Raw genomic sequence first — 18074 nt, 5'->3', positions numbered from 1 at the left:
GCAGGCCAACGTCTCTGCACCTCAATCATGTACATTTCCGCTGTGTGTGGTGAAACAAGAGTCAGTAATGCAAATCAGAAATCAGGATTTGCCTCGATAATTGGGGCTTTATCAGCTCATTAAGAAACAGGGAGGCATCGCTGAAATGAGCATGCAATATTCCCATTAAAACCGCCAAAGGAGAGAGCACTTAGAACGTATCAACACGAGTCCTTGGAAGAGAGAGGAAAGCGGCTTTGATTGATAAGGTTACTATCTTGTCAGCTAAAAAAAAAAAAATCACCGTAGGGGAAGCAGCAATTTAGCAGAAAGAACAGAGCGAATGTTCTCAGGTGGCCCTGATGGCCACTTGTCGGCCCCTCAGTGTTATAATGCCCGGGACAAAATGGCACATTGTATTAGAAATGTGACAGATTTATTATTACAGTTGTTTAACCTCTTTATAATCAGACCATGTTAGGGGTTCAAGGAGACTCCAACTGAATTACAATCATTTCGTCGTGATTTAAATTCTCACCGTGTCGCTGGTTAAAGTTACCCCATGCAGGCGCATTTCCTGCATCATTTAGAGTCAAGTGTACAGGGGAGCATTAAAAAAATGATATGAATCACGGCGCTCTTTGCACTCCGAGTCCTGTGTAAAAACACAATGGAAAAGTACTTTTAAAGCTATTATATGGCACCTAAGGGAAATGATGGGGTACAAAGCTGGCATTCCCCCTCCTCTGGTCCACCGGAGTGGCCTTTGTGGTACAAACTGTACCGCTAACGCTCACAAAGCTGACTGGCAGGATACAAATTTATTATTATTAAAGTGAGTGGGCAAAGGCACATTAATCCCACAGTCTCAGTGTGACGGACAGGAAGGCTGACACGCTGGCATATTGTGTTTCATGTACAGTAATTGCTGCAGCTCAAAGTGCTCCGAGGTGAACCCGTAGCGTCCAGTCGGACGATGAACGAAGCATGTCATTGGGCCTACAGGGAGAGGACTGTCATTAGCTACAGGACGCTGGTGATTGAGTAACACTCTGGTACTGCTGCAGAGGAAAAACAACCAAACGCCTTCAGCACAATCAATACAGTTTGAGCCGATGGAATGCAAATAGCGACTATTCTGGCTGCATGACACGGGATGATGCGCCATTACTTATTCTGGCTCCATTCAATGTCATCATTAGCCTTTACAGTGTCAGATCCGCTCAATAAAGGGCATTATTTCCAAAAGGATAAGCGCTGCATTAATCCTTTTATGCTGCTTTCAGCAGGATAGACTCTCCCATAGCTAATATTAATGTGCTAGGTGTCAAGAGTGAGATGGCTAATCCTGATAACTCAGGATGTACAGTCAACTTTGCAGATGGCTATCTGCCCTGCACTAGCACTCCTAATAGGCACAGGAACAGGATGTGCTTTTAATGCTGCACTTCCCGAATGTCGTCTTCAAAGAAAACGATAATTTTCAACGGGGCTTTCTGAACTGAGAAGATAAGCCAGAGAACGGGGGAGGACAAAATAAAAATGATGCTCGCCTCAGAGAGGGAAAAATAGCTTCCTGATATAGTCCTAGCTCCCTCTTTAAAGCTGACACCTAGAACATACAGTTTATCAATTATACATGAAGCCAGAATCCATCTTCTGTTGGCAGCTTGTTTGGATCCGGCCCGAGCCCTCTGAGTGGTGAAATGTGTCTGGGAGCCCCCATCCCTCCTGTCGCCTTTTTCCACTTGCAGCCTGTCCTTAAATCAATCCCTTTTTAGGCCTGAATTTATTTTTCCTGTAACAAATCTGTCTTGGCAAATGATGTCACATAAGCGGGGAGAATGACAGCCTGATGTCTATGTGGGGAACATCAACCTTGCTCCAGCAGCCTCCTCCCAAGGTGAGTAATCATGCTGAGGAGCGGTGCAGTGTGTGGATGCCAGCCAGAGTCCAAACAAACCCAGAGTCTGTTGCTCAAGATAAACAAACCAATTAGGGGGAAGGCATGTTATTCCTCAGTTGGTGGGATATTTGCTAGATGGAAAATAATCAATGCATTCTTATTTCCACGGGGTGAAGCAGAAAACTCCTGAGCAGAATAAAATCTAGGCAGAGAGGGAAAGTAAAATTATTCATTAGAAAAAATAAATAATGGGCCTAAACTAGCTACTAGTCATGTAATTAATCCATGCAGGCTCAGTGGAGAGAGGAGAGCACAGAGGGGAAGATTCATCATAGCGTTTTTCCCCCTCGCTCCCAGGGATACATGCCCTTCTTGTGTGGATGAGTCAGCTTACATCTTCTGACAACTGTGAGCCAAGGGCTTTGTCAAAAGGAACCACAGTTATTGTTTTGATTGGTCCCCCCTTGTTATGTTGGGAGCACAAAATGCTTTCAAATGTGATTGCGCCACAGCATCTGAAAATAAAGCACGCACATATAGCACATCAAAAAGGAAGATGTCTGCTTTTTATTTACTGAGGACAATCATTTGGCACTTTGGCGTTCTCTCTGGCCTTTCCTCCACACTGGAGCAGGCAGCCCTATCAGTAATTGCAGGGAGCGGCCCCATTGGCCGGCCAAAGCATTAGACGACTGGGCTCACGGTGCATGACATTCAAGCTGGCCAATAACGACAGACATGCTAATCAAAGCGTCTCTGGTGTCTCTGCGACAGGGCGGCTGGAGGACTTTGGGGTGATGTGCAGCTGCTCTGGCTGCATTTCCACTCGGCCCCCTCAGGGCCTCGGTACCAGGCGAACCGCTGGCACCGGTATTTAGATGCCGGGGAGAAACAAACAAACAACAAAAAAAATGGCGGAGGGTATCAATGCCACACATGAAAAATAAATCACAGCCAGCTTGTTAGCATGGCAGCGAAAGAGGGAAAGAGGAAGAGAGGGACAGAGGAAGGGGAGGGGAGGGAAAAAAGAACTGGGTTAAGAGATTTAATGTGCTGCTGAAAATCTGACACTTGCCAGAGGTCCAAATGTTCCACCAGAGCAACGGCAGCCCTGCCGGCTAAGTCTCTATAAAGCCTCCAAAGCTGCTTACAATATACACTTGAGAAACAATAGATAAGGTCAGAGTAGTAGCCTACGTCTGAGGGGGACCATGTATGAAAAATAAACACTTCCCCACTGCAAGTGCTAACCCCAGGCATGCTCAGTGAAACCAAGGCAAAGAGCAGTATGTACACAGCTGGAGCTGCTCACTGAGTCACAGTTTACACATCCAAAATTAAATGAATTACCAAATTTGAATCATTTTAGACTGCTGATTGCAGCATTTCTCAGTTCAAAATCACTGTTAATTGAATTTATTTGGGTTTTGGAGGGTCAATCAGACAAAACGAGGAATGTGATTGGCTCCAGGAACGAGCTTTTTAATACAGACCAAAAATAAATGGTACGAAAACAACTGACTTTTAATATAATCAAAGAAAAGTAATTAGCAGTCAGAGCCAACCATATGACATTTCTGGAAATATGCTTTCACTTTCTTGCCGCTCTCATCTCTGGATGTTGAACATAAAGCTACAGCCGGTTAGCTTACTCAGCTAGCTTAGCTTAGCATAAAAAAACTAGGACCAGGGGAAAACAGCTTGCTTGGCTCCGTCCCAAAGTAAAGAAAATCCAACAAGCAGCATGTTTAAAGTGCGCTAATTGATACGTTCTATGTTGTTTGCTTAATCATTATGAAAACAGAAGTGTTAAAACAACAAGTATGTGGAGGTTATGTGGAGGAGAATTTCTTGGCCGGGCGCAGGGATTTCTTGCAAGGCTGCTCATCAACGTTTGATTGACAAGCAACCGGCGGAGACACCAAGAAGTCACAGCTCGCAGCCAAGAAATAGTCCCACTCATAGGTTCCATTCAGAACCACTGGTAGGTGAAGGAAAGAACATCGATCATCTCCTTATGATGCAAAGCTCTGCTGGGAAACCTCCGGTCCAGGCAGTCATGTGGATCTCACTCTGACATTTACCCACAACACACCACAAAAACTGCAGCGGATCGAGGAACACGACCAAGAGCTCAAGGCAGATCTCAGTCCGATCCACAAGGGCCTCATCCCATAATCCATAAGAGCCCAGAGTGGTGCCAACAGGATGCCCCAGAGGCCTGGCCTCCATGCTCCGACCTCTGAGATCTGTTCTGGCAGCAGAACGTACCCAGTACCAGGAAGGAGGGTTTAATGTGAACAGAAACCTGAATCAGCCCAGAGCAACAAACCAGGAGCTGAGCTGGCCAATGGCTTTAATTAATAAGAACGCTAGCGTACCAATAAACTGAGGCGTGAAATGCACACACGCATGGGTTTGTGTAAAAACAATGCATGTGTGCATCAGGTTGAACAGATATGTGGCCAAGCTGTTGTTAAGCAACCTGAGGTCACAGAACAACAACTGACCAAACTCCATCTGCTGAGGAAGAAAACAAGATGCAGACTTCATGAAGCCAGTAAAGGACCTTGCATTAAGATGAATTTTTAAAACGCTCTCATAAACAGAATTTAAATCAGGGTCTGTAATAATGGAAATCTTGAGGATTATAACTTAAATAAATTAATTATAAAATCATTACAAAATATTATACTATCCTCAGAAGTCATTAGTCTCCTTTAAAAAGGGAGAGGAAAAAATTACTGGCAGTTTACAATGGATCCAGGCCAAACTGGCAGAAGGAAGCTATGCGCTGGCTTATTACAGACCATAAACAAATTACAGCGACATAAAAGGGAAAAATGAAACCTTGCAGAAGGAAACAATTCTCAAAGAACAGTGTCCAGCATCTGCCGCACAGAGATGCACATCTGTGGTGATTCTTTGTAGGCTGCTTTCAGGAACCGTCGGGATGACCCGAGTGCTGCGGATGGCTGGTGGTGGAGGAGAATATTCCAGCGATATTTATTCAGTCGAGGCTTTATGCTGCGGCGTGATAATGTAACACCGTCTGACACTTAACTCTACTCACTATCTTTGCCCAGGAGACACACTATCCTAAAGCGTCTGCGGTTCCATCATGTGAATCTTAATCAGATACTTAGCCAGTAGAGCAGGTTTTTACTCTCCCTGGTGAGAGTATCAACACATGGCCATCAGGCACAATTCACAGCCGCAAAGTGGCTATTTATTTTCTGCTCAGCATTACTTGACAAATAATTACTCAGTCTATTCAATTAAGCTGTGGAACTCACACAAATGGCCACAACATCCCAGTGTAGCGCTGAAACATTATTCTACGTTTTTACAACTTAGTCTCATGAATAAAAAAAATAAAAAAAGGCACACATGCCAGGTGCTTTGATGCAGAGGGGAGGCGAGGGGAGGCGAGGGGAGGCGAGGGGAGGCAGGGGGACGAGGTGAGCGCGAGCAGAAATATCATTAAGTCCCAACTATTTCATCCAGAGGAAAACAGACTTGTTGCCGTTGGAGCAGATGCACACAGTAATGTGGGGTGAAAGGACGTGGTGTTTTCCCTGCTGTAGAGGAAAAACTGCTTTACAGGGCAACGTGGGTGGAGGAGGAGAGAGTCGCTGCATGCTGGTGGAGTAATATGGACTGGAAACCGACCAGTCCAACCACCACCACCACCAAGAGGCAATTACTCAAGATACAGTGGATTAAAGCTTTCTTTCTTTTTTTTTTTTTCTCCCCCTGTTGTTATTCAAATTATTAATTGGAAATAAAAGACTCCCAAAATAAATCCGGCTCAGCCCTGCCAACTTTGAAGTATTTCCACACACAATTCTGACAACAAATAAATATAAATAAATCAGGAAATACACAAATCTGAACCAAAATAGATGCCAGTCAGTACGATGAGAACTTCTCCTCCGTCATAACAGAACGAGGCGAACTCTGACATCCTGTAAACTTTCCTTTGCAATTTCAAACATATTTGCTTTTCTGAAGCTTACAGTGTTTATATAGAAGTTGAACAAATAACTGGACGATAAACAGTCTGTGGGAAGCAATTAGGTGCATTTGTTCAGGTACCACACAGCATGGTGCAGTTTGAAGGCACTTGTACTGTTTAAAAGTAAAGCTCATAGAGGGGTGAAGAAGCTCCGTTTAAATCACAGCACAACAACACAATGCATTTGTACTATGAAGGGTCGAGCTCTTTTTAAGCTTCAGTGTATTTTCCAGACAGTGTTCAACACGTTCTAGCTTCATACATCACAGTAGGTGAGCAGAACCAGTGGTCTGGTGACACAGGTTGCTGTTCCAGGTCATTTTTTGGAGAACGGTGTGAAGAAGTTTCAGGTTTCACTAATATTTCAAACACTAATTTGTTCCAAACCACACATGAGTCAAATCTGACATTTTTTTGCCTCCCAGTCGTGCTAAAGGTAGCGTGGGATGAATGAGTAGGACGCAACAACATGAAGCGCTCCGACTAACACCACCAGCGTGTCTGACATCACTCATTCAACCACTCATTCATCATACTGGTAACAAAAAAAAAACACGTTCATTAATTTCCTTTGAGGTGACTTTTTGGGCGTCGTCATGGTTTTTGCATTATCACTGACAGATAATGAGAAACTTGTAATCGTTGCATCTGTTTAATGCACCCACGGCATTGTTAGCAAAAAGCAGCTAACGTGTTCTGGACGCTGCCGTGTTTCTCTGAATGTTTGAGGGAACTTTATACGTATTTACACAAACTCTGGGTAGCGTTTGGATAAAGTGTGCTGTGCAGTACACAGGGTGGGACTTCAGACACAACCCCAGGCTGCTGCATTTCTCTGGAACCATAATCTATGTACGTAAATAGCGACATAAATAATTCTACATATGGCGGCTTTTACAGTATTCCGTGCAGTATTTCAAGTTTTACTTAAGCAAGAACATCTAAAATAGTCTCCCAACTCTGACATTAAGTAGTAAAACCAAATCAGGAGTGAGGATAATTGTAAACAACCTAAATAAATCCCACAGTTGAGTGAAAGCCACAGGATGTCTCCGCAGCCAGCGTCTTTGGCCTCTCCACCCTAATTTACCACACTCCGCCCACTCAGGCCTGCAGGGCTGTGGAGCTGGCTGATCCTCCAGCAGGGCCGGGCCAGCCCATACGTCCCACTGGCACAGGACGCCCCGCCAAGAGCCAATCACCAAGCCGGCACTCCTGACAGCTCATTACCACTCAATTAGGCAGGTGCACCTCCACGCACAGCCTTCTGACAAATACAGCCCTCCCAGATGCATGTTTAACATTGGAGAGAATTATATAGTGACAGCAAACACTAAACGCCTCACCCTTATCACTTGATTGCCTCAAGATTGAAATCCTATAATTGGCCCAGGCCAGCGGGAGAAAAAAATAAATAAGCCAATAAATATGATGCAGTCGACTTGTAATTGAACAATTATGAATTCATATTCATAAGATGTTTGCTGGCAATTACAAAATGCCATCTGATTAGGCGCAATTTGAAATGACATTGTTCCGTGCTAAAGACACTGTGGTGTCAGCCTAATAAAGAGAAGACACATCATAGCGGCTGCTCGGCCACCGACATGACCTCCAGAGATGAGAGACATGCTGACACAGTGGCTTGGCCGCTGACAGACGGGACTTGGCACCCATCGCTCTTTGTCCCCTAAATCTACTGCTTAGACTCGCTCGCACTGAAAAATAACACCACCAAGGGTTGACTTTCAAATTTTAACACCAGTGGGCACAGATTGTACACATAACAAAACACAAGCAAGGCAAAAAAATGTTGATCCCTTGAGAACAGATTCTAATCAAGATGAAATGATTTACAAATCTATTTAATAAGGCTTGCCAGAAGTCAAACTTGGCATGTAAATGCGGTGGGGATTAAATTTCATCGGCAACCAAGACTGTAACTGATCGCCTGCAGACAAAGGGGGAGCCTGCCAGCTTTTTCTCCCCCCTACACTTCTCTTCCTCCCTCCCTCCCTCTTTTCTCTCCACTGCCTGCATTTTGCCTCGTGATCCCTCCCTGGCTGTGTGGAAGGACAGGGGCAGTGCAGAGTGGTGCAGTACAGAGTGGAGAGCAAAGACAGAGGAGGAGGAGAGGGAGGAAGGAAGGAAGGAGGGAGGAGATGGAGACAGAGGGAAGGGAGAAATACTGGAGATAAAGAACAGAGGAGACGGAGAGAGGAGGAGAGAAAAGAGGACGACAGGGAGAGGAATCTCAAGGTCAGCGTGAGGACAGTGTGGTCCTCTGAGCTGGACGGAGACTCAGCCGCAGTCACCTCTGTGCTAATCAGCCCTTCGGCTGGCTGATGAGGTGTCAGTTAGATGTGTGTGTGGAAAACCTTTCCTTTGCTTTTTGGCTGCAAATTGAAGGGGGCTGGTGGGGCGGAGTAACAATGTGTGTGTGTGTGTGTGTGTGTGTGTGTGTGTGTGTGTGTGCCACTCTGGGGTGTAAGCAGGCTGACGTGCTGCTTGTGGTGCCAGTACTGCGCTTTTTTTTTTTTTTTTTTGCTGCCTTTGCCTCCCTTTCTCCTCTTCTTCTTGCATATTATGCTACAGTGACTGAAGCTGAACTCAGCTTTCCCCTGCAGTGAGGGCAAGAATACAACTGCCAATTAATGCTATATGCAGTGTGCCAGTGTTAACAGTGTGAGGCATTCTAGTTCAACTGGCTGCGCTGTTTGAAAAAAGAAAAAAAAAAGGTGGGCTAGCTGTTTTCCTCGGGCGTGGCTAACCTCTCGCAGGCTAACGGGGATTGTGCTCTTAGCGCAGGGCGCAAACGAACAGCGTCCACAGCTGTGATCAGGTTTGTGACCTAACAGCTCTGCAGCTTGTGTCTCATTGGGTGAGTTTTGTGCATCACGCCAACTGGCAGCGGCGAGTGTCTCCTCCGTCTATCCTTGGGTTATTTCTGACCATCTGTGCCCAGTCATTAACAGGCCTTTTCACAGTCAATTGTCTTGTTTGTCTCCCCTCTTCTCCATTTCTGTTAGTTTCACTGTGCATGACTATAAGATGGACCAAGAGCTTCTCTTCTCTCTCTCTCTCTCGAATGTAAATGGCATAAGTTAGTAGAGGCCATTTTATTAGCCGGGGCTAAGGAGAAGCGTGGAGACATAGGTTAATTCAAAGTGGCATCATGGAGGATGCATCAAGCAGTGGAGATCAAATTACAGGGCAAAGCGCTCAGTGGTAAGAAAAACAAGCCAGTGGTATGCTGCAGAGTGTGTGTGTGCACGCTGTGTGTGTTTAACAGCAAATGTATGTGTGTCTGAGAGACCAGAGAAAAGAGAAGGGGGAGGCAAAGAAGACAGCAAAGAGGGCCAACGGGGGGAGGATGGGAGGTGGAGGGTGGGGATGGAAGGAAAGTGGGAGCAAAAGAAAGGAGGCGGAGGGGGGAGAGAGGAGAGGCTAACTGGGCCAGCGTGCTCACATCACCCCCACCAATTAGAGTCACTCATCTCCCCTTCCCACAATACATCAGCCTCTATTTCTGATGTTTACAATCATCAGAGGAAGAAATAACTGTACACAACGCTGCAGCAGCGATGGCATTCAGCAGAAAAAGAGATATCCTCTGCCTGAAATGCGTTTAGCCATTCCTTCTTCCCCCTCACGCCTTTGTTATTGGTCTTTGTGCAATGATTTGCCTAAGGACCCAGATTTCCTAGCAACAGCCTGCCACCAAACATTTGGCAGGAGTTCAACATTCTCTCTCTTTGTGAGAAATGGCAGTGCTGCCTCCCTGCTCTGCGTCTGCCACCAGCCCTGCTGCTGCTGCCGCCGCCGCTGCTGCTGGATGAGCCAGACTGGCTGCAAGAGCCCTCTAATAATTCTGTTTTCATCCAATCACACCACATAGTAGCAGGCACCTTGAGAGCCTCTGCCAGGAATCATCAATCACCTCTTTAACACACATGCTCCGACAAACACGGACTCATGTGCGAGCAAATAACATGCTAACGTACACGCGTGTGCACTTTTCGGTAATTAAATCTACAGATTAGGGTGTACAAGGCCGCGTATACCACCCGGCAGCAGTTTAATGAAAATCAACACAAGCGCATTAATACACAGCTAAGGTTGGTACAGTGAGAGGGAGAAAATGTACAATCTGGCTGTAAATTGGGTAAATACATCTGAGTGCTCTCGACAAGGTTAATGGAGAGAGGAGGCCTTAGTGAACGCCGGTCTAGACACGCCACACAGTATTAAGTGGGAATAGCTGTGGCAGTGTATCTGGCTAAGTACTTTAGAAGTGCGAATGGGACTCTAATAAAGCGAATGATCCCCCTGTTTTGACAAAGAGGCCCAGGAGGGACGCTGAACACCACGTTTTAGATTCCAAGCACTGACAAACACCCATTTGTGGCCCTTCTATCCCCCCTCAAATCCCACGGAAGCTTTTCCCTGCGCGCAAGACTGTCGGATGTGGGCAAAACCCAACTGCCAATTTGCAGAGGATGTGCCATGTTTGCTAATGCGAAGCAGAGGCTAAAAATGAGACCACACAAACTCTGGAGGATGGACTGATGGATTTGCTTTCTGGCACGAGCACTAACGGCTTTTTTTTTTTTTTTTTTCGGTGTTTGTTTCTGCGACTGGGCGGCTAATTATGAAACCTCCGTCATTACTGCACTACAGTACACTCATGTTTAGAGGGCTTGTGGGCAACAGGGGAAGCATTGTGAATTTCACTTGGGACAATAATCCAAGGAGTATGATGATGGCTGGGCTGTAATGCTGATTTATGCCGATAATGAACTGCTTAAAGACGTGGAATGCGGCGCAATTTCAGGGCTATCATCTTGACTCGAGATCAGAGAAAATGCAGATCTGCCGGAATTAAATCTAATCCCAAACAGTGAAACATGAGCATGGCGGGCCATCCTACTCCAGGAGCTGTAAGTGAAGACATTACCTCAGAGTGTGTGTGAACGTCTAAGCGCACATCTGTCCTCCTCAATCTGTGCGTGTGTTTTGTCTGTAAGGGGAAGATTGTGTCGGAGGGGGTAAAGCCCGATGAACTTGCATAATCAATTTTCACACTTTCACAGCACCTGTTGGCTTGTCTTCACGTTAAAAGAATGAATGAATGCATTACATGTAGAACAATTTCACACTGTGCAGCAGCTTCGTGCACAAAGACGAGGGGAAAATAGGGAAATGGAGCCGTATTGTCTCAATAGGTAACATAGCTCATTTCACTCCACAAAGGATGAATGGATATATTGACAATGCAGAAGGCGTGCTGAGGCATTTCCTGAATAAAGCCTCTTAACATTTTGTCCTCCTCTGGCAATGGAGTTGGGGAACAGTCATTTTGAATGTAGAGGGTCTCACTTACCGCAATATAATAGACCTTGGCTTTCTCCACCAGCTCCCAGTTGCTGTCCAAGTCCAGGTGTTTTTCCTTTTTGTAGCAGTTTGCCGCTGCCAGGTTAGCAACAAGGGACCTGCCGAGACAGACCCCATAAATCTTCTGCCTCGCTTATCATCCATCTTAATTTTGTCTCAAAAACATCCTTAAAAACACTCAGGCCCCAGACTTTCCTTTGTTCTTTCACGATATAAAAGGATGATAATGGTTTCTAAGAATGTCTGAACCAAGGTGAAATAAAGTTATCTGGGTCTCTTTATTTTTCTTCCTTTTTTTAAATGGGTTATCTCCAAACACCCCAAAAATAAACAAAGATTAAAAGAAACGGAGGGATTTTCAAGGCCAACAATAAGCCACGTCCAAATGATTCATATTATCGTATCACCTGGTGGTCTCTTGTTAACAGGGCTGGAAAAACAACAGAAATGCATTACTAAATGAACACTTGAGTCGAGTAGTGAGTGGTGGGAGCTGGAAAGTGAAGCAGGTGGCATTATCTTAACATAGCTCATTAGCCAGTCCTCATGCGCTGTCTCTTTATGAGCGGCCATCAAAATGAGTGCTACCATCATAGCTACTTAGGGGAAAACTGTTAGGCGGCCATATGACACGAGGGTGTTGCTACAGGAAAGGGTCTGTTCTCACATGGCGAGAAAAAGATGCTCGCCATGGTTAGTGTCAGAGGAAAAGAGTAGCAGTGTGCTAAGTTGATCAGAGTGTGATGACGAAGGCTGCGATGTGACAGCAGGATCGGGACTGCGTTTGACCTGAGCTGCAGTAATGGACTCAAAGGTTGGAACAAACATGACAGGCGAAATGAGCGTCATTACTGAGGAAGTGCAACAGACATGAGCGGAGCAGAGCGCCACCAAACAACAGCTCCATCTAATGATATGATGCATTTAGGAGGTAAAGCTGAAGCGAGTCCAGAGCAAATCACTCTGCTGTCCCTCTGAGGATGGAGCGATACTGGTGAGCTCCTGCCATTTCTCTCAGAAAAACTGTTCAGTCTGGAAGAATGAATCCCAGTTTAACGATATTCTGGTTTCCAAACTGAAAATATTACAATTCCAACTATGGTTATCAGTCATAATAGAATAAAGTCATCAATCTCCATAATGAAATGTCCTTGTCAATATTGTGAAAAGGACTTTGTTTCCTCACAACTCGTCTTCTCAGGCTGTGCAGCCTCAAACAAAGACTAGCCAAGCTAACAAAACTTAGTGCTTCTAATCTATCACATAAAACTCACCATTTGGTTTATGCAGCTTGTTGGCAGTGTTAAATGGCAAGCTGGGACGTGCTGAGGTTATCCTACGCCCTGTTCAGACACGGGACGCGTAACATTGCCGGTTTTATCGATCTGTTATCGTGACGGCTTTCTGTCCGTCAGGCACAGCTCAGCTTTAGGTTAAAGTTCCTCAAACACACCTTCAACAGAGCAGTGGTGTGTAATCTGTGTTGTCTCCACAAAAAGCACAGTACAATAATAATAATGCAGATATAAACACAGTACATTAAACTAACAGCAGCTTATTAAACTGTCCACATAGCCAGTGGTGCAGTTTATTAGGATTTGACTGAGCATTGGTCCATTTGTTCTAATGATCTCACTCATACACTCCTGACAGTAAATAAACATCCTGACAGCTGTGATCTTTGAAAATAATTTATCTGCACTTTATAAACTTGTGATAAAAACTCCTACAAACAGCTGGAAGCAACAACTGAACTTCAGGTTAACGTTTATTGTTGGTGAATCTCAGAAAGCTAACCTGCTTTGTCTTTATCACAGCGACGTTTTATTAAACCAGAAAGTTGTTTTGTGACTTTTGGCAGCAAACTGTGTCTCTGGAGCTCTTTGTGAGGTTTCTGGATCAGTGTTGGTGCTGAACTGCTGACACAGCTCCATGTACGCTGCATGTACGTGACCGGTGACGGCATCACGTCAGGCTTGTGCCATGCTGAAAGTGATGCAGAAATTTTAGTGGCTTAATCTGGTAAAAGTGCAGCTTTTGCAGAAACGTGTGAGCAGGATGCACATTTAGACGCACAGCGGCGACATAAAGGCACAGAAACACCGTGAGCTCCAGAATGAACTGTGACACAGGAAAACAACTCAAATATTAAATATGCTTAAAAGACAAGTTTACCATAAAATCATACAGGACAATGTTATTATTATGGTTTTATTTGAATTGAAAGTTTAATGCAAGACTTAAGGAGACTGAGGAGGACTGTAACTGAACCTTTGTTGATCCCTCTAAGAACTGAATAAACTGATTTCTTTGTGGATAAAATGTGATTATTTTATGTGCTGTATCTTCTTCACACTCTGGAACTGAAGTGATCAGATCAGAGCAGGGGAGACTGATAGTTTTTTCCTTTTCTTTGAAGACTTGCACTAATCAAAGCCTGAGGGCTGTGACATACTGGCTCCAGATCCTTCAAAGCCATCACCCTTCCAATCTGGCCCTGCCGGCGACCTTTCCTCTGGCCTCCTGAGCTGTCTGTTAAACACCTGTAAGAAATATTACAGAGCTCGTCTCCCTGAGCACGGCACCTGACCTTTTCAGGTGTCAGAGCCCACATCAAACAAGCCCACTAAGACCATTCAGCAGGGCTGGCTCCCGGGGCGGTCAGGGTCCAGCCGCTGACTGACTGACAACTCCAGTAGCAGCGGATAAAGGGCTGCAGAGGAGGGGAGTGTTTAGAGAAGGAGGTTATTGATCCACACCTGGTCTATCATGAACTGCAGCCTTTACTGTTAGTGATATTTGTGTGTGTGTGTGTGTGCGTCTATCTGCACAGGCTTTGACCTCTGCTGTCTCAGACGTGCTGATGATGATGCAAGCGCCAGAGTCGCCAGAGACGCTAAAGCCCCTTTTACAGCGGAGCAGGCTGACAGGTGAGAACTGGGATAGCCCAGGCATCCCTAACACATTGCTACTGTCAGCCTATAGATGGATGACAACCCACTGGGGCGGCAGAGACTGAGTGGGGGCCTGGAAAAACACGCTCAAGCTGTTCTTTTTCCTTTTGATGTGTGAGCTGAGCTATGATTCCCTGTTATGACTTCCAGCCCAGAGAAGTCAACCGCCTGCCCGAGGAAGTAAAAATGAACCAAAATGACTCTTTCAGATCTGAGCTACGGGGTCGTTTCTTGGTCAGGGGTGACGGAAAGGTTGCTAACCTATTGTCTCCGGTGATACAGGCTGCGCAGGTACCGGTCGGCTCCTCGTTTTGCTCGTAGTAATGGGCATCGACGTGGGCTTCCTCGGCCTTCCTCTTCAGGATCTCGCCGAAGTTGTCCGTGCCAATGCACCCGAAGAAGGTAGCCACCTTATGGGGTTTCTGGATCATCCACTAGGAAAGAGAAAATAAAAACAGTTACAGCGAGCTCCGTTTACAAAATATAAGTCTGTTTGAAGGGTCAAGTTCAGCGAAGGCAGATGGCACACAAACTGTAGCTTCACAGCAAACATACTGCTTGTGATATATGAGGGCTGTGAGCTGTCGTAAACAACCCAAGACCAATTCCACTCCACACAGAGGCACTATTCTCATCCAAGCACTCCTTCCTCCCTGTGTGCTAAAAACAGTCTCATCTCCTTATTTACACAAACCCCATAATTCAAGGCTTCATCCTTCTTATGCAAACACAGACTGTGTGTGTGTGACAGAGTGTGCAGCAGCTACCACAGGACACTCCCCGAAACTGCTCGTTGGACGGTTTTTTTTTTTTGGTCTCGACAGTCTTGATGTACTCAGTGACTTTTACCTGATGGGGGGAGGGGGGCTGCTCAAATTCTACAGCGCTCAGGTTTAACCTCCAAAGATTTATTGACGTACACTACGTGCTGCTGTTTGCTCATTTTATTGCAGCCTCCTGTTTTGTTGCTGACGGGGCCCCTTGTGAATGAGATGTTGCTGCTTTTGGGGATGACCTGTATATGTGTGAAATTAATCATTTCACGCGACCAAATAGCATCTCGGTAGGGGAAGAAAAATACATTTTCATCACCCGTCTTGAGATGCTGTCCCCTGTTACTTTGCTCTCATCCCCCCTCCTCTTTCTGGTCTCCAGGTAACTAGTTCAGATGGAAAAAAATAAATAAATAATCAAACAGAAAAATAAAACTATCCAAGAGAAAGAGTCATTACTGTGTGAGCAGGGCTGGTGTGTGTTTTCATGCTTCGCTGTGTGTCAACCCGAAGAATTGATCAAAAATAACTCACACGTTCTCAGCTATTACGCAAATCAATTAATCGACAGATATTTTCAGCACTAGCGCCGTGAAATGACCAATAATAATGTCACATATGCCTGCTCTATCTGGGTCCACGAGCGGTCCGACCATGTGTCATCTTGAGTCATGGTTCAGTCATTGAACCGAGCCTCCGACTCCCCACCTGGCTGAAAATACACAAACATGTACACACGCGTGTGCGCAAATCCGAGCTCTTCTTCCCTAACCTCTTGCTGCAGGCACCTCACACTTATCAAGGTCACTGGCTCGGGTACACGTCAAGTCCAATCTGATTTTCCCTTCGCCATGATGAGCTCCGAATCCAAGGTTAGGAGCTGCAGGCTGTAAATAATGACAGCGCGGCCCCTCCATTTGCAGGCCTCTCAGGTGGGAATAGAGAGGGCCACTCAGGGGCCTCAGCCCCTCTGATGACAGCATGGTGAATCACAGCAAACACCGACCTCACAACCATCACCCCCCTCTGTCCCCACACCTCCATCTGAACCCTCCTACCTCCTCCACCTCCTCTCTCTCTCTCTGACCGTCGGCTGTACTCTCACTGCCAGCTCAGCTTGTCATTTTACAGGGTCATTAACAGACACACATACACACTAACATATGAGTACACAGTGCACCCACGCAGGGAAAAGGCTGACATATACACACATCCAGAGAAATCCTCTCTTGTGCCACAGCATCAAAACTCCCTCCCTTCCTAAAAAAGAAAAAAAAAAAGCCACCCCTGCCTTTGCCAGAAGCTGCTCTCCTACTCCAATAAACACAAAGCAGCAATAGATAAGAAGAAAACGTCTTCATTATGAGCATGTAAAAAAATGTATCTTGCACTTTTCCCCCCTCCTCCTCCTCCTCTGTGGTGCACAGGAGCGGGGAGTTATATCAATTCATTTCCATCCCTGGCACCCTGCAGACAATCCCTCTCCATTCCCAGATTATGTGAGATAATACCTCCATTATGACAAAAGCACTATTCGCAGGGTCGCCGAGAGGTCAACCAACCCTGTGCTGGGTATTCATGCTTAGTCACATCCCAATTATATCGCAGTGGCAGAGGCAGAAATTGGCAAATGTACATCAAGGCGCTTCATTACTGAGGGCCGCTCCAGTGAAATTAAGCAGCAGATGAGACAGAGTGAGATTTGCCCCCAGGCGGCATGTTAGCGAGAGAGGGAGAGGAAGACGGGAAGAAAGAGGGAAGCTGAAGTAACAGATTTTTGTGGAGGTGCTGGGAGCTTGTATCTTGCACAGCAGCTCATGTATATTTACTTAACTAGGGAGAACGCCGGTCCCCAAAGATTAATAAGATCCCCTGATACACCACAGCAACATATCTCTAGGTACGTTGAGATACAGGAGGGGAACCTAATACAAACAAGAGAGGAAAATATCCCTGAAAAGCAGGGCGAAGACGCTGCACAGCCTCCTGCGCTACAGGCAAAGTGATGATAAGTGTACATTATGTTAAGTGGTGAATACGTCTGGCGTCTCTTTCTGTTTGGCTTCCATTTACCCAAATAATTCTCCCCCCGCCCCCCAACCCATCCACCCAAAACTGGCCCCCGGGGCCCCAGATAGCTATTAATTATGACATCTCTTGGTTGCAAGGAGCCCCACTTGGGGAGCTGACCTAGGCCTGCTCCTCAACACCCAGCAGCTGCCACTCTTCACTACGGAGGCAGCCGCTTCGCGTGGCAGCTTCCAGGAGGGCAATTACACAGCCCAGATGAGATGAGGCGGCTGAATGTTTGGGACTTGAGTGCTCAGACTGCCATTAGCACTATAAGCTATTACATTCCCTCCTCTTTTTTTTTTTTTAACTCCCCTCCTCCCTCCTCCCATCTCCTCTCTCCGTTGCTGCTGTATATTGATGAAGTGGTAATGGGACCTCTAGTTAGATATTCCTCCTGTAAAAACATTGTCTTGTTTCTAGTCTCCCTCAGGGGTCAATGTATTCTCCCGGAGTTGCTGGGAATCATTTCTGCTCTATTAATGATGCAATTCCAATGCAATTCAGATCCACTGAAGACGCGGCACACTGGGCCTTTGCGGGGAGTTGATAGATGACGCCGTGTGTTATCCTGCAGCTCGACAACAAAGTGGCGCCTCGTGCACATCGACGGCGGGAAGCTGGTCGGCCGTCACTCGCTTCCACTGCTCGGTTCATCCTGAGAACAGGACGGATGAGAAGTGTCCATTCTGCCTGCTGCACCTCACCGGCGGCTTCCTCTTGAGGAGAACATGACCGTGCCTAATGATGGTCACATTAATTACAGGCTTATCAACCTCAGCAAAAATTCAATAGGGCTATTTATAGAGGCCTAAAATAGCCCAGGGTGAGGGTGCTGCACGCCGGGGTGGCCTGTAACCGCCGCCGCTCACTCCACAGCCTTTCTTTTAGAGCCAGAGGAGGAGGCTGATATCAGTGCTGCTTTTTACTGTGTAGTTAAAACAACTAGCAAACATCTGTCCATCAGGGCCTGTCATGGA

General features: G+C 46.0%; 1 protein-coding gene across 2 annotated transcripts in view; it reads right to left on the bottom strand.

Annotated features, from left to right (window-relative positions):
* adkb (adenosine kinase b) overlaps positions 1–18074 on the bottom strand; it is a 115597-nt gene that overhangs the window by 54791 nt on the left and 42732 nt on the right. For both annotated transcript variants that reach the window (XM_008279135.1, XM_008279136.1), the window contains exons 5-6: positions 14513–14685; positions 11287–11395 (exon numbers count right to left, since the gene is read on the bottom strand). In XM_008279135.1, coding sequence (XP_008277357.1) covers positions 11287–11395; positions 14513–14685 — 282 coding nt within the window. The remainder of the gene's footprint in view (positions 1–11286; positions 11396–14512; positions 14686–18074) is intronic.

The sequence above is a fragment of the Stegastes partitus genome, unplaced genomic scaffold, assembly GCF_000690725.1.
Source record: "Stegastes partitus isolate 25-593 unplaced genomic scaffold, Stegastes_partitus-1.0.2 Scaffold145, whole genome shotgun sequence".
In the NCBI taxonomy this organism is placed as follows: domain Eukaryota; kingdom Metazoa; phylum Chordata; class Actinopteri; family Pomacentridae; genus Stegastes; species Stegastes partitus.
The sequence above is the reverse complement of the archived record's forward strand: the minus strand, read 5'-3'. Positions and strand labels throughout refer to the sequence as shown.